Here is a 17,401-nt window from a genome sequence, read left to right on the forward strand (position 1 = left end):
TTAATTTTTTTCACTCATATTCTGTCTTTGGTGGCAGTAATTACCCGTTAAAATGCCTTTCTTGCAGCTGTCATAGAGGAAAACTATCTTGCAATATAGACATAAATATAGATAATATAGACAGAAGATATTTTTGTATATAGATGTGTAAACATTTTTATAACAGTATTATTTTTATTTGTACAGTGATCTATGACTGTATTTTGGTACAGCAACCCAATTAACTGTATGAAAGTAAAATATGTTTGAAAAGGGGAGAGCTTGGTACATAAACTTTAAAAGTTTAGCCTCAAATGCATTATGTTCCACAGTGTGGTAGGGTTATGGTGAGGTAACATACTATTGCAATTTATTTTTCCCGTGGGGCTGTGAGGTTATTCCAGGAATTCTGGCTTTCTGATGGCAGTTCCATTTACAAAAAGCAGATGGAATATCAGGGCCCTTCCTGTTTGTACATACTTGCCATGCTTGAGTCTGTTGATTGTGTTTTACACGTAGGTTGATGTGTTTCCTTCTTTTCTAGGAGATGACAGGAGTATTTCAAGCTCATCTTCGGATACCAGCCACTCAGATGTCAGTGTTGGGAGCAGGCTGACAGTGTGGCCTGAGCAATCTTCAGCCAGCACCTCTCAGGAGAGCCATGGGCTGGCAGCTGCAAAGGGCATTCACCTGGGAGAAGAAAAGTCCCTTCCAGAGGGGGCACGTGGCACCACTAAACCCCCTCCGAAGCCACTCCGATCCAGACAGCTGCAGGAAATCGGTCGTCAGAGCTCTTCTGACAGCGGAATAGCTACTGGTAGTCACTCTTCCTACTCTGGGAGCTTCTCTTCCTATGCTGGGAGCTTAGACATTTGCCATGGTGATGAGTTTGGATCATTGCTAAGCTTGCCATTGAACTTTCCTTCAGATCAGAGTCTATGTACTTGCCCTCACAGTGAGGCCCAGAGAGGTGTGGGATCAGAGTATCAGGTTCCCAGCTCTCTCAGACACGTTTATGATGTACCCAGGAGTGTGTTACAGGCAGCTTCTAAAGAAGTGCAGCTGAAGAGTGCAGATTCCACGCTACCCAAGGACCAGGCCCTGCCAGCTCAAGGTGCCAGTGAGCCAAGACTGCTACTACCACACTTGGAAGCACAGAGGGGACATGAGCACAGGCAGCACAGAGGGAGACCTTCATCCTTACTCACAGAAAGCAGCAAGGACTCAAGTGATGAGACGTATGTGGATTTTGTTTCGAGGTGGTCAGACACAAAACCACAAGGACAGGTGTCAGACTCCAAAAGTAGTGAGCTGTCACCACCTGGTGGGGCCTCAGCTGACCCCTGTGACACATGTAGCCCCCACCTTGGGATGACAAGAGCTCTTTTTTCATCTTGTCCAATCTGTGGTGGACTAAAGGTAAATACCTAACACTGAGCGGATGCTAACGAACCTTAATTCATAGAGCATGATTAATTTAAAGTTATGTAAGTTGTAGGTCATAAGTAATACTGTTTCCTTTATACTCTGAAAAGGTAATAACTTATTCTGTTGTTTATGCTGAAATGGAGAGGCTTAGCACATGGTTTCCTCAAAATCTGTGCCTAGTCAAGGAAACACTTGAGCAATATAGACCACAACCATTACTTTTAAATCAGCCAATTTTGGCTTTGGGTGCATGTAAGTGAAAGAGAAGTTTTGCAGCCACTGGATTTGTCATATAATGGCAAGCAAACACTGACCTGTCTTTCTGTGGGTATTTAGAAAGAAAGAAGAGAGGTCAAATAGTATGTGCTGCTCTTAAGGAGATCTGAGTACATACATTTGTTTTATTGATGTTTTTGTTTTCTTGGTCACTGTAGTTTGAACATACCTTGCACAAGAAGCCAGGTTAGACCCATTTCGCACTGGAGAAACACAATATAGTCAAGTCAGAATGGCAGTCTGGTTCTGTGACTGGCCAATGACAGGTACTTTAGAGCAGGTACACAAAATTTCACTAGCAGTCTACAAACAGGACAATTTATTTGCAGAAAAATTTATTTTTGATCTCTAGTCACGTAAAGACTTAATGCCTAAACTGTGGAGGTTCGCTTGCCTTTCCAAACACATTTGCCAGTATCTAAGAATTTGATATTCTTACAAATTCTTTTTAGGCCTGCTATGTTCTTGTCTTTTTATGGCAGTAATCTTTATACATTAATTATACATTGTATGAAAATGTATCTGATTTTATCCATGCTGGAGAAGATTTTTTTTTTTGTGAATGTGTTCGCTAAACTTGAAGAGTGTAAAGCAGCTGCTTGTATTAGTGAAAGGCTGGGAAGGTTAGAGGGAGTGCTTAATTTAGGGAATGTGTGAAGCAAGGATTCAGCAAGAGAGACTTCTGCATGAAGAATTAAACACAGCCATTGAAGTGTGTGCATTTAATTAAACATGCGATTACATAAACCACTGCTATGAAAAGGGCTTGAATGCCTAGTAGGTGATGAAAAAAAAAGTTATAAATTTGAGGGATTGTTTTCATCTCATTAGGTGTTTCATGCATTTGCATCATTGAGTGCCTTCACATGTTTGCAAACTAGAAAGCTCTGTCTGCCTGAGCCACTTGCACAGCCCCATCACAGCACCTTGGATGTTACTGTGCCGTGTGCCTGCAGCACTTGGCAGGTAGGGAGGCACTTGTGGGAAGGTTTTCTAAGGCTGTGGTCAGTAGGATCAGTGATCTTCCAAGGCCATCCTCGCCAGCCACCTGCACCACAAGGCCTGTAGCCCAGTTCTGGAAGTGTAGCTGCAGGCAGGGGGTGCACAGCCAACATTAGCTGTTGGCTTCCTGTGACTGCTCCCTGCAGTCAGGGAGAATTTGGGAAGAATGACCAAGACTGATTTCTGGAAGGGCTCTGCTTTGGGATTAGAAAGCTTAAAAGTGGCTTTGTTATAGGCAGGGAGGAAAGAAGTAATTCAGGTACAATTAGCTCAAGTGGTCTAAATGTTTCTGGGTGATCCAAATTGTTGGTTTAGATGTGAATTTATCAGATCTTACCCTGGATATCTGTGGAAGATGGGAAGCTGAAAGTGACTATTCCATTGGATATCTTCAAAATCATTAAAAGCAAAATTATGTCACTACAACTGCCTGTTGACCCCAATGACATAAATACTCACATCTTTTATTACAAAATGCTGTCAGGTTTAATGGTGTTTCTAGCTGCCATAATAAGTTGGCAAGAATTTCAGATATTGTCTATACGTAAACAAATTTAGTGATAAACACTGGTGCAACCTTCTTCCTAACTGTTGTTTTAGCATGAGATATGCACATCTGCTTTTTTTTTAAGAACACATTTATAGGCAGTCACAAAAGAAGTCTCATTAAATGAAATGATTCATGAGTTTGTTTTTACTTTTGAAAGAAAAAATAACCCTTTGATTCACTCTCTTGAACTGTCATGAATGAGTTATTTTAGTATTATTTAATGGACGCTGTCTTTGGCTTTTCTTCTGATGAGTTCAGTGAAAGCACAAATCCATAGACTGTATCTAAAAATGATTATTACTCCTTGTACTTTGAACAGAATATATTTAAGTTAGGGTCAGGAAGAGTTGATTTATGGATTGATGAAAACACCAGGTTTTCATGTTTATTCAGATTCGTGTTCAAAAAGCTTTAATGTGCCAGTGTTTGGAGTTCCTTTGGAATTTTGAGTTATGCTGTTAATTAAATTGTGTTAATGGCTTTTAAATGTCTACTATTTAAAGTGACCCAAGTAAGAGGAAAGTCTGCAGCAGTAATTAAGGATATAAGCATTTGTTTGTTGTGCCCTTTGGTACAAATGGAGGTTAGGTTTGGGCATGTGGCGTGTGCATGTTGGAGTTCAGCATGTGAAGAGTTGGAGAGAGGTTGCAGGTGAAGATGTTAATATGTGAAGGGCATGGTGGGAGTCCTGAAGAGGATTGATTTGTTAGGAACCACCTGCTCCTCTAATGACAAGGATGATGATGAAAACAGGGAGAACAGACCCTGGGAACGTGCCAAAGCTCAAACAGAAAGCAGGGCAAGGAAGCCTTTCTGTCACTCTGCATGAAAAATAGAACCAGCATGAAAAGAGTTACTAAATATTGCTTCTATTACTTGTATATTGTATTTATATTAGACACTGGGGGCTAAGGAGCAAGCATGCAGGGTGATTTGCTTTCTGTTGTACGGAATTGTGCTGCACTCAAGATGTCCTTTACAGATTTCCAAGGTGTGCTTTTGCTATTGTAATTTGACCTAGTTGATTTCAGTGCTGTAGATGATTGCAGAGGTGAATTAATTGTCTATTGTAAGTATAATTTAAGCTCAGAATTGGTTGTTACAATTTCTGAGTAAGCTGTAGAGATTTATTATTAGACTTATTATGTTTTTAACTACTTAACTAATACTAATTTGATGAATAGAATTTCATTGTATGCTTGTTGCTCTGTAACTTCTTTTGATGCTATAGTTTGAGAAATGTCAACTTTTTTATAGGTTTTTTTTTTCTACACCACCATTGCTTGTAAATTTTCTTAGAAGTATGAAAAATAAAATTATTTTCCAACTGGTTTTGTCCTTTTCCATCTGACAAGTGCTGTGTCTCATTGTGCTTTGCTTTTTGTCCCCTGACCTTCTTCTTGCAAGTTGAATTAATATGGAGTGTTTATGGCTGTCTCTTCATGCTACTTAGTGTTATACTCAAATAACTGTTGACAGCTCCAAATGTCCCTATTAGTAGGAATTACATTTATGTATGTCTAGCTCATGCTAAACTCATATTTATGTCAGTGGGAGTTCTTATTTATGTAGAAATATAGTCATGAGTACTGCTTTGGTAGTTAACTTGCTATGATAGAGGGGAAAAGAAGTTGTCATTTTGTGTGTGGCTGTTGTCATCAATCTCTCTTGGTATTCAGCCACCGACTTAAGTTGATGATTTTAAATTACCAAGGCCTCCTTGGGGACAATATGGTCTCCAATTAGGAGCTAATCTACCCAAATTCTCTGTGAGGTACTTGTATAATTCCTGCTATCACAGTGACTCTGTGCCTCAAACTTTGAATCTCCCAGCATATCTGTAGTAAGTGGAAATACAGAAATGTGGTGGTCTTGATGGATAAAAGGGTTTTTTTGCCAGGCAGTGGGATCCACAGCTCTGAGGGGCTGAGAATCCTTCCCTACACAATCCAGGGAGGACTGGCACCTGCCTTGGGAGCACGTGGATCTCAGTTTAAGTGAGGAGTTGGTTTGGCTAGGTGGTAGAATATATATTTAACTCTTTCAGTCTGTTGTGTGCTTTATTTTGCATTACAACTCCATGGGAAGGCATGTGCATGCCTTGAGCAGGCTCTTTACTGCTGTGCTTGATCGTGCAGCCCCACATCCCCCTTTCAGAGCTGGTTAACCACCTACAGCTTTGGGTGAGTGCAGAGTCTCTGGGTTCTGGAGAAACTGTGAATATCTGTGTGTTCCTTGTGTACTGTAGACTAAGGAGAGAGATTAAGCCTAGGGAGAAGCACAGATGATGTGACTTCAGGCAGAGAAGGGGCTTGAACTCTAAAGCATCCTACACTGACTTGCCTGATACTAATTTCACAGGGTCATAAGCATCTTGTCACTGGGTTGGGAATATATCCTAAATCTTCCAAATCCTGTGCAAACCCCTTAACCCTAGAGTTAGCTGGTGTTTCTCTTGTCATTGTAGATGCTGCTTTTGAAAGTGGTGAAAGAGAAGGCCTGTAAGGTGTTAACTTTCTTAGTGAAATCTGAGAAATGTCAGCTGCATGACTACATGGCCATATCTGTGTAACTGAGAATGTTTTAATTTTTTTTGGCTTTTAATCAAGTACTTTTCTAATGCAGTACTAAAGCAGATACTAAAGAAATCACAATGTACTGTTATCTACAACCTTAATTTAGCTATTTTTTTTTCTGTTGGGAGTCATTACCTCTTTCCCCAGGAGACTGAAAACCTTATGTGTTTACCTTGTTCTGTGTTTATTTCCATGCTTTCTCTGACAGTGTAGGAACATGATTATTTGTAATTGCACATCTTTTACCTCTCTTTTTTTACAGTATTGATGTGTGGTGCTGTAACATTTTATGCTTCCTCCCACCTTTAAAAAAGCTACAAGCTGTCTAAATTCTCAGCTGAGAAGGAGGCATTTGTCATCTTCTACAGCATTGTTGCTACTTGTATTTCTGCTCTAATCCTAGAGCTCTGGGCAGCTGGGCAACATGCTGTCAAAACTATAACAGGAACAGTTTGCACCTCAGAGCAACCTGGAAGTCTGTTGTTATTATTGACCTGAATTATGTGTTTGTGAAGTTTTTGTATCTGGGTCCTGCTGACTTTTTGCATGAATTAGAAAACTTGCTTTTGCGCTCTTTTCTTTCAAGATTTAATTCCTGTTGTTTTTCTCTGAGTCCTGACTGTGATACATGAAGCAGCAGTGATGTGCATCTCCCAGCACGTGTCAACACTAAATGAGGTGCCTGCACTGGACAATGATTTGGCCATCTGGCATTTTACTTACATCACTGTTATTGTAAAAGGCTCTGAAGGCTCTGAAATTTTTACAATAAAGTAGTATTTTTCTTCAGACTTTTCAGAGATTCAAAAGCATCTTATAGCCCCAACAGCATCTTTCTGAAATAGAAGAAATCCATGTTCATTGCTGTTCTTGACAATGAAATGCAGTCATTTCTGGAGCTGGACAAAAGCACCCAATGCTGTGCAGATCAAAGATGAGCAAAAGTGTGTTCCCCAGTTGAAGCTGACAGAAAAAAGGGGCATAAAACAGGTGGATGTAGTGTCAGGCTTAAAACTATATTAATTTTATTTTTGTTTTTGTAGTTTTGGCCAGGAGCCCAAGTCTATTGTAGAGATGATCTCCATCCTCTTGATCTTATCTCCCATCCAGGTGTGCTTATGCACTGTGTAGAGATACTGGTTAATGTGAGCTTGCAGGAAAGCAAGAATTTTTTTCTTCCCAGTTCCCCATTTAACTTGTACAGTATTGTAATGCTTCTTGGCAGCTTTCAGGCTTCACTCCCAAGTAATCAAGAAGAGACCTAGCTTCCTCTTCCATTGCTGTTGCTGGTAAGAGCTCACCTAAGTGACCCAGCTCTGCCAAAGAGTGTGCGTGGAGGAGGTCAAGGGGTAAGAATTTGGATTTGAGATGTCACAGAACACATGAGACATGCCAACCCTACCAGGGCAGAGCAGATCTGACTTGCTTTCAGCCCTGTAGGAGGTTACCTTATTTTTTATCTAAAAAACTGTACTCAAGGTACTCTCCATCTATCATGAAAGAATCCTCACAATTTTTGTGCAAAGAATAAGGGTTTTAATCTAAATTTGGAATAATAAGATTTGGCACATCTTGGGATCTGGCACTAAGGGGAACAGAGAACCTGTGGTCTGTAATGGGAAAAGGAGTGCCTGCCACAGAAGCACTGGTGAGTGAAATGATAACAATGTCAAGAGAATGGAGCATCTTTCCTTACATGAGGGAATGCAGACAACATAACTCAGCAGAATTCATTCTTCTGTACCAAACACAAGTGTAGCTGGATTGCTTTTCTGTCAGAGAGCCCTGAAGAACTTGATAAACCACATTATTGACCTTCTATCCCCATCACAATCAAAAAACGGGAAAATTGGCTTCCTCTCCTAAATAAAATCAAGCTGGATAATAGCTTTTATTATTACTAATACCAATGGCTACTTCTTCCTCTGTTAGGAGCAGTAGCTTTTCTGAACAGAGAGAAAGAAATGCTTTGAAGGAGGAGTTCATATGACAAGAAAAGGTGGAAAAAAATTCCCTTTTCAATGTAGCGTTTGTGGGGTTTCTGTTTTTGATTCAGCTGTAAAGGAGACTCTTCAGATTGTTTGGAATGTGGCCAAAATGGGAAAATGGAAGGCTTTTTTTTTCATCTTTCTATCTTACCCCCCTGCCCCCCTCTCCCCCCCAAAATAGAAATATAGAAATCCATTTATTTCTGGAAAAATTCAACAGAATCCTACAAAGTGTTAGTAGACACTTTCTATCTTCGTTTTCTAAAAGGGAGAGAATAAAATTCACCTGCAGAGGAAGGAAAGAGAGGAAAAACAGATGTAAAGAAAGCATAGATTACATGGAGCTGAACTCAGGGGAAGTGAATAACTCCAGTAGCAGCCCTGGATTGAGATTGCCAGGTGTGATTCCTATATGGTTTAGCTCCTTCTAGAAGATCATTAACAAAGTTACTTTCAAAAAACCTCAATTCCTTGACTTGCATTTCTGAAAAATGTTTGTAATGTCTGCCAACATTCTATTTTTAAGGTTGTACATTAAAAAGACTATGCAGGAAATATTTTGTTTTGATTAACAGTCAGTGATATCAAAGTAATTGCATGGCTCAGGAGGAATTGGTGAGTGTCAGTAGGATAGCAATCACTTCAATGGGATGTCTGGAGGGCTGACAGCAGCTCCCTGTGAGTAGATGAGAGGACTGAAAATAGATGCTCAGTAGGGGTGTGACCTTTCCAACCAACCTTTTTTGACAGAGCCACTTAAAACTGGAAGTATGCAAATTAGAAGGATGAAATGTGTTCCAACAACATTAAACAAGCTTGTCCACAACTCAGGACAAGACATAGGAGTGGAATTAGTTTTGGTAATTCAAGATTCACAATATACTTATTACTTCCAGATATCCATGGAAATGCTTTCAGCCTGGCCAATATCATGTCAGCAGAATTACAGTGAGTTGTAATTAATTGTAATCAGATTATATCTGAAGGTATTGGTTGTGTTGTGGTGTAGGCAAATCCTTACTGTTTGTCATATTCAATCCTATTCCAAGTTACGTTACTTTAGTCATAAAGAGCTAATAATTTTTTCAGCTATTATGTTTGTGAAATGTAATAATATGGTAACAACATCTTCGTATGGGTAATGCAGTTTTGAGATTTGTTAGCATGAATATATGTGGCAACAAATCTACTGAGTAGAAGATAGTTTATTACCTGCTCCATTGAACCTGCTCCATGGTTTCATTATACTGAAACCAATTTGAGGAATGAATCACTGAAATATATTTATATGTTCAGAACTGAATGAATGCTTCCCATAGGCAAAGAAGGTAGTAAATGTGCCTAAGCCATTCTGATATAAGAATGCCTACTAGTTTTCAGGATGGACTGTTTTTAAAGTTCCTTGAGATATTAGGCATTGATGTATTATGCAGAATTCTGAATGCTTCTCCTGAAATTCCAGGGAACTTGTTTAGAGGAGAAAGGAGAGGGAATTCTCTAGAAGCCCAGAAGGAAGATAAGAATGTCAAATTTACCTCTCATGCAATTGTACAGTTACAGTTCTGACCAAAATGTCCCTCTGAGTTGAGCAGAAGTCTTGTGCAGACTTCAGCTCCTTTCTTCTGACACTCCTAGAAGCAAGGCCACTGAAATCAGTGTACCTAGAATGCTCACTTCATTTTGGATGCATGTGAGTTAAATAAAATGGATCTTTGATATTTAAAAGAGGCAGATTTCAAACCCTGTCTTACAGTAGAAGAGTGGAATTGACTGCTCTGGACCTCAGGCAATACAGAAAGAATCCATACTGCAATCTGGTGTTCTTGCTCTGCTGGCTTAGTGTTGAATGCCTTTGACAGACCTGCCCACCATGCTATAAAGCTGCTTGTCTATAGCAGACAGACTGACAGCAGGAGTTTGTGATGGCAGAGTGGTGTTTTGGGTGCTGTCTCACTTTTTATAAAGAGAGGTAAGAAGCTTGAGATTTGGACTGATGCAGGGATTTTGTGTTATGGTGTTCTTGTGACCAGCTTACCTCGCTCTAGCTGTGATATCTGTGTTTGCTTCCCAGGGCTGTTGTCTGATGGGATGGTGTTTCTACAGGACTCTGGATCTTGAAAATTCTGTCCAAGTGCTAAAGATTATATTAAATGCAAATTTATATGGCAGAAAATTTGCTTGCCTTTTCAGAGAACTGTGAACAGGAAAGGAAGTCATTAATGAGGGTTGCTAAAGAAAAAAATCAACCTGCCAGGACAAGTAGCTGCTCCACAATTTTTGTTTTAAAATAGTGAAAAAGTCTATCAATAATTTTTATGACTTCAACAAATTGTTGAAAGCCATTTTCTATTTAATGAAAGACCACAAAGCAGTGACCCTGAATAAGTTATTTCAAGAGAAATTATTTTTGTGTGTCAAATTGAGTTTGAAGAATAGTGCCTTTCAAGAACTGCAGTTACCAGAAAAAAAGTTGTGCATGTGGGACCCTTACACTCAATTGATTCAGAAAATCTGAGACTGAGGACATGGCAGTTGAAGATCAGTTCCTTCTAAGAACAGGATTAGCCTGAGGGCTGAGCAACTTTTCAGCATTCAGAAAGGAGCAAGGTATCCAGAACATGCTTGAGGATATGCCTGAACTTCAAGCCAAGTTGCAACAACAGAGGGAGGAAAAAGCTATACCAGTATGTTTTCTTAATGTATTCTTTTCTAAAATCCTTATGGAGAGGCATATTGCATAAAATCTAATTTTGCTAATTTTTTGGACGCAATGACTTTCTTCCCCCAATTTCTCTTATTAGATCAAAAGCCATTTTGACCAAACAGAGATTAGGTAAAACTGAGCTCTTCTCCAGTAAGAGGTGTGAGAGTGTATGACTGCAGGGAACTTCTGGAGCAGTGTTTTTGGTAGCCAGTTAACCCAATTGAGTTCCCATGGTTCTGGCTAAACTTAGCTTGAAATTTAGGAACTCTGGGTAAGAACCAAGGTGCCACAGTGAAACCTCAGTTACTTCACCTGGCCAACTGAGTAAATAATTTTTAAAGTGTGAAAAAAGCTCTTTTTACCAGCTGCACACAAACTTTTCTGCTCCGTTCCTAAATTGAACTATGGAGGGAAGTTCTTCCTTGCATTCTGGCCATCCCTGCTAGTGTAACAACATTTTGTGCCTTGAAAAAATATCTTAGTAATTCAACTGGTGAGTGTAGGACAGAAGTGTAGGGAAAAATGTTATGTAGAGCTACTGGTTTTTTTCTGTCCCCTTTGGTTCAGCTCCAGGGAAATTTAATGCATCAATATAACAATGCAAAATCTGTGTATGTGTGTCAAAGACTGAGCTTCCTTGGGCGGGATGAGAATGTTAAGGTCAAAATAAGTGTGATTAGTATGATAAATGAAAGCCAGGATGTGTGAGTGAATACCAGTCATATATAGGGTTTCTAGGCTGCAGTAAAATGCCTTTACTGCATGCAAGCTCTGCTTGTATGTCCTCCTGGACTTATCTTTTATGTCCTTCCACAGCTTTTTGTCCAAAAACAGGGTAGATGAAAGAAAGCAGACCTTGGGACTTTCTCTGCAGAAGTTCAATCCCACTCGAGCCCAAAGTGTAGATAGAAAATGGGCTTTAAAGTTGACTTTGTGCTCCTGAGTCTTGTCACATGAGGACAAAGGGTTATTTGCAGGATAAAATGCAGCAGCAAGCTGTCAATCAACTAAAATGACTGTTTCAACAGCTGGGAATCAGTGGGACATGAACTCTGGCTGTGTTCCTTCTCCCTAGCCACATCCTGTGCAGTAGTCTGGATTCTGTGGAATCCTCTGCTAATTCAATGCTGATTGGAAGCAATTTTGGATGTACAGATGTACTAGAAATTTGAGCCTGGAAAATATTAAGGAAATATAAACCTTTTCCAGATCTGGTTTATTAGAAGGACAGAGAAGTGCTAAGTGGGCTATATCAGGGCTAGTAACTGTATACTTGAATCCCCTGTAGCACAAGGAAAACATTTCCAGATGAAATTTGCTGATTCATCTCATTCCTGGAGACACAAAGTCAAGCAGAACACACATGCTACAGAGATAACTGCTATAGGAGGCTTTGGAAAAAACTACAGATATAATTGTGCCTAATAATTTATTGCACTGCTCTCTGATATAGAAGAAACCTGGGAGCAGCCCCCATGGATAGTTAAGTATCTGTATCCTTTGAAGCTGTGCAGCTTAATTACAGTTTCATTACTTTTGACAAACCATAATTTCAGTGATGGGTTGGGGATAAAGAAAAACACTTGTCTTAATTTTACTATTTTGAGCTTTTCCTCCCTTATTTGTCCCTCTACCTCCATCCATTTCTTTCTACTGATGATCACTGATTATCTTGTTAATAATTTTTTTTTCTGGAAGAAGTTGACTAACTATAGCTCTAAGTGTGAGGTTGAAAAAGGAGGAAAATGAATGTGAAGATCATATTGCAAGGCTTTCATTTTTGTTCTTCATAGGCCCATAATTAAGCCCACTCTAGTTCTCTTTGTGGAACAGGATGCACAGGTTATAACAAGGATTCTTTTCTCTGTGTCTTTATGTGGAATGGGCTGGAAGGAAGGAATCAAGTAACTAGTCTAATGTAAATTGGCATAGCTCCATCAGCTACAAGACAGGCACAAGTGTAATTTTAGTGCCAGCAGAAGATAAGCTCACACTGTGGAACAACAGTCTTTGGGGATATAGAGGAAGAAAAAGACTTTTCTTAGGGCTTTCCCCAGGTGAATGTTTCAAAATGGTAATTAAAGCATAACATAAACTTTCTCCATCTCCAAGAGCCCTCAGGGGCAGGTCTAATTTGTCTCTAAGATCTGAGACGTCACTTTGCCAACTTTTGAAATGTTTTAATTTGAGTCCTCTATTTACTGTCACTGCAGCTGTAGAGTTGTAGTTGAACAACTTTGTTTGCAAAAAGGGATCCCTTTTCTTCACTAATAGCTGACTTGGATTTTAAATCTTGTTGCAAGCAGAAAACTTGGGTAAAGGTGTACTTCTTGCACTTTTGTGTGTAAATTTTCCATAAATTGCTGCTTTGGTAACCACAAGAGCAAGGCCACCTGAATCCCTTTGTGAGCACGTGTGTCCATAGGTCCATGTGATAATGATGGTCCTGGTTTATCTCCAGCCTCCCCAAGCCTCCTGCTCCATAGTAGTTCTGTACTGGCTGTGACTACCTTGAAATGGGGTAATGCTCTGACTCAGAACTCTGTGGTTATTGGGCTGTGCTGTTCTGAGAAGCTCTACAGCAGGACTTCCATTGGCCAGATGCTCCTGCAGGGCTGAGATGCTCTGTGGGGGCACAGTCAGTCTTGTGAACTTTAAAATGCAAAGAGAGAGGATCATGTGAGGGATGCATCCCATCTGTGAGCACCTTGCCTCTCCTGTTGTGTGCTGAGCAAGAAGAACGAGCTGAGAGCCACACACTGATTATTGCACAGCAGTCAAATCTGCTGTTTTCATAGCTGCTTGGGCCCATCTCAACCTCACTTTCAGCTCAGGAGAGTTTTGCCTTATGTGGTTTCCTTGGGTGCAGAAAGAGTGGCAATTAACAGATCTGTTGTACAAGGAAGCTCAGGCTATCAAATGTGGGGAAACTGAGTGTATTCTAAATAACAAATGTTCTTGCAGAAGTGTAATGCTACCCCCTGTTGGAATTTGGGATATATGAAACATAAACCAGAATACATGGAATTGAAGCCTCTGACTCTGTGTACATTACTTTGTTTCCATTGCACTTCACAAAACTTTAGAAATGCCAATCTCTCTAAAAAAGTATATTTTAAACATAAATAGGAATTTCTTTTTCCTTCCAGTTACCACTGAATTAAATTTAAAATATTCTTTCATGGTAAAATACAGCTACAGACACAAATGCCTGTCGTTTTGCTGTCTTTCTGTAAGAATACAAATGTATAACCTATTAATGTTGATTTTTATTGTTTACAATCATCTCTTCATAAAGGCCTTGCAACTTCTAAAAGAGAAATGCAGCCTGTCTCTTTGCATGGCTAAAGCTACAGTGTTTGCTGTGATTCAGCTGCAAGCTGAGGAAAGGAAACTCTTGTGGAAATGGGACTGGCTAAAGCAATGCTGTGCTGGACATTGAACAGTCTGGAAAAGTGTGTTTGATCTCTTGTGCATTAGCACTGCAGCAGTTTCTGTCTGTGCCTTAGGAGAGCTGAGCTGAACAATGCTCTGGGAAGGGGAAAAGGGAATGTAATGTTTCTATGAAAACATCTCTAAAAAGCTGACAACACTGTTTTGAATTGGAAAATCTGCTGTGTGTCTTAATGCTTAAAGTAAAAATTGTTCCTTTTCATAAAACCGTAGAACATAATCTGCTACTGTAAATCAGGACAGCTCAGCTGAGGAGTTGGGGGGAGCAATGTAGATTTTAATTACCTGGAAGAATTGTTTGTCTTTATTTTGGCCTAAGAATATATGACATACTGAACTTCAGATTATATTGAGGTGTTTGCCTTTGTTCTTAGGTCTCATAGTTGCAGAGAAAGCATTTATCACTTCTGAGATGAGAGTGGTTTATTTTAATGGTCATTGTGTAAGGCGTCGATAATGCCCTGAATGGTAGGATGATTATTATGAGATACCTGGTGAAAGATGAGGCAGTGAAGGCTGATGTTAATGCATTGAATTATGTACCTAGAATCAATTCACAGGGGTATTTGTTAGGGTTCTGTGCTCTGAAGTTAGGAGATGCTGTGACCCCACTGTTAAGTTTGAGGAATATATCCTTTGACATTTATATATGGTGTTTTTATTTTTCATGAAAAATTCTTTTTAGTTCCTGTCTTGTAACTCGTCCAAAATTCTGCCTGTGTTTATCAAATATATTGGATTAAAACTGGTTTAAGAGGCAATTTGCTATGTCTGGTGTAGCCATTTCTCTGGCTGTAATTCTTCAGCCTAGTCCTGCCTCTTTCTGTGGAAAGTCCTCCTGTATCATGAACCAGGAGTGAAATGTTCTCTGACTCTGTTTCAGTGTCTTTGTCCTGTGAGGTCTCTTCAGAATCTTAGATGAGCTCATCCCTTCAGCAATATTCATAATCTTTAGTGTCCATCTTTCCATTTGAATTTCTCATACAGCTCTTCCTAGAGAATCTGCAGCCTCTCTGCAGAGTGTCACAATATTTATCCCTACAAAATCTCTATGAAATAATCAAGTGCTCTTACCTGTATAAAAACCAGTGCTTCTGAATTTTACCTGTGGTTAAAGAGTAGAGACCCTCCAATTCACAGAAGTATTAAATAATTTTATTAGATCTGGAGCCATCATATCAATCTTTGAGAAATAATAAGAAACTCAAACCTTATGAAATTAGTACGAAATGGTAAGACAAACCCATGGATGGAGGTGGCAGAGTGTCTTTATTTTATTTCCATGTTATAACTTGTACTTTTGGGCATGTCTCTGTAATCACAAGCTGTCTAGCTGATATTGCTGTTGGGACAGTTCAGGAGAGTTTGGTGTTTTGTGCCTTCAGACTTTGCTATCGACCTGGGGTGATGTTACTGCTTTGGGCCAGCTGCACATTCTCCTGACTTATATTTTTTTGTCCAGCAAGTATGCAAGCTTGGCTTGTAGCAATGCCTGGAGACAGACACAAACATCACTGATGTGTTTGCACCAGGTATTTTATGTGCCTTGGATGGTATTGCATAGCTGCTTCCTCTAGAATTCTGTCTGAATACTTCTGTGCATAAGGAGATATGTGTGTGATGTTAAAAGGTTGTTTTTTAGGTTGAAAAGTTAAGCTCCTCAGTGTTGAGGAATTGACAGATTTACTGTTGCTCATGGCATCTTGATTGTAGCCACACATGTGTCTCTCTCGTGCAGTGAAGGAAACAGATGCCCCATGAAAAAATTGGAATGTGACCATGTAATTGCATTACAGTGCAGTTGTTCAGCACTCTCCTAGTGTGACTGTCCATTGTAGTAATTCTAGGTCTGCTTTTGAAAAGCAAAAGACAAGAGCAAATCCTGTGCCTTGTTGCTGTGTCAGTTCCCCCGTGGGCTCATATATATTATCAGTAGCAGAGCTTGAAATTTGACCCTTCAGTGTTGCAGCTGGACAATCTGAATTTCTGCTGCCTGGCAGATGGATCCAGCTACTGGCTTTTGTGGCAGGGAACTCAGCCCAGCTTCTCTTTCTCTCCCATGAGTGGACAGCTTCAGAGTATGCCATAGGCAAGTTGTGTCATTTTTGGAGGTAATGATCACGTTCTGATGTTAATGGTTAATGGTGTGACAAGAGGCTCCTGGCTGCAGGCAGCTGGGAAGCCCAGAGCAAGGAGCAGGAGATGCCTCTCAAAAGCATATAAAAAATCACAACTGCAGGAGCCTCTGCAAAAAAACATGAGAGAGAGAAGATAGCAACACGAGTCTGGACTAGAATTAAACCATATTTTTGTATTTGGTTGTTTCTCACCTCTTGCTTTTTAAACAAGACCTGTAACTTCTAGATGAGCAGAGCTTGATTATCCCACAGGGATATATTTTAAGGGGTATATTTTAATATGGCACAGCCCACGGCTTGCCAGTGCCACTCAAATTGCCAGCTTCATGCCTCATAAAATAGCTGATGTTTGGGCTTGGCTGAGCAAGTGGAGATGTTTCTCGACTGACTTCAGCAATCTTTCTGTAGGGAGGCAGTTGGCTTGCAACAGATGAAGCTGAGTAATCAGGAGTTTGTGGCTGAAATTGGAGCCCTGCACCAATGAAACATGCTATGGAAGGAGTTTGTTTCATTTGGATTGTTAGGAATGATCATAGAGTTTAAAAATTTTGTATCTTTTGTTCTAAACCTGATCAACTGCTGGGTGAAACAGCCCACTAAGGCAGATGACCTTTAAAGGTTGCTCCATGTGCCTGTAGTTATTGACCTTTCCTGGGAACTTTATTTTTCTTGTGGCAGCCTAAGCATACAAGCTTTAAACTTTACTGTGATTTAGAATAATAGAATAAATCATTGTCTTTAATCCTTACAAGAAAGGTACTATAACTGTCAGTTTCATTAGGGACTGGTTTCTTTATGCTGAAATATCTGAGCTTTGCAGAACTTTAGACATACTTTTTCTCTTCCATTTTCTAAAAGCACTTTAAACGTTTTTTTGCGACACTGATTTCAAAACCTTCATTCAGAATCTCTCACTGAGCCCTTTGCTCCTTTGTGAGGTTTCTGATGGTTCAAGTTTATTGTAATAAACTATATTATGTGACTGTAATCTGCTGCCTCCCTCTACACACAAGCGATGTGAAGCAGTTGGAGGGTTGTGATGATGTGCCACCAGCTACACACAGCAGGCAGAGTGTTTGTTGTTGGAGAAATCTGCTGACAGTTCCTAGTTTTCAGGGATTTTGAGTCATGATTTTCATGGTTTCCTCTTGAAAAACTGGATATTTTGCATAGCCTTGTTACTATATAATAGCTTTAAAATAAAGGGTATAAAGGGAGAGAGAGGAGAAAAAACAATCTAGATCATCTATCTCCTCTGCAAAAATGAGGCATTTGACCAATGTTGCAATCAAGCCTCTGTTTATGAG

The 17,401-nt window shown here is 39.8% G+C and overlaps 1 protein-coding gene across 2 annotated transcripts in view; it reads left to right on the forward strand.

Annotated features, from left to right (window-relative positions):
- Positions 1–17,401, forward strand: part of DOK7 (docking protein 7) — a 60,166-nt gene that overhangs the window by 21,897 nt on the left and 20,868 nt on the right. For both annotated transcript variants that reach the window (XM_031504586.2, XM_077782732.1), the window contains one exon: positions 524–1,398. In XM_031504586.2, coding sequence (XP_031360446.1) covers positions 524–1,398 — 875 coding nt within the window. The remainder of the gene's footprint in view (positions 1–523; positions 1,399–17,401) is intronic.

The sequence above is a fragment of the Lonchura striata genome, chromosome 4, assembly GCF_046129695.1.
Source record: "Lonchura striata isolate bLonStr1 chromosome 4, bLonStr1.mat, whole genome shotgun sequence".
Taxonomy (NCBI): domain Eukaryota; kingdom Metazoa; phylum Chordata; class Aves; order Passeriformes; family Estrildidae; genus Lonchura; species Lonchura striata.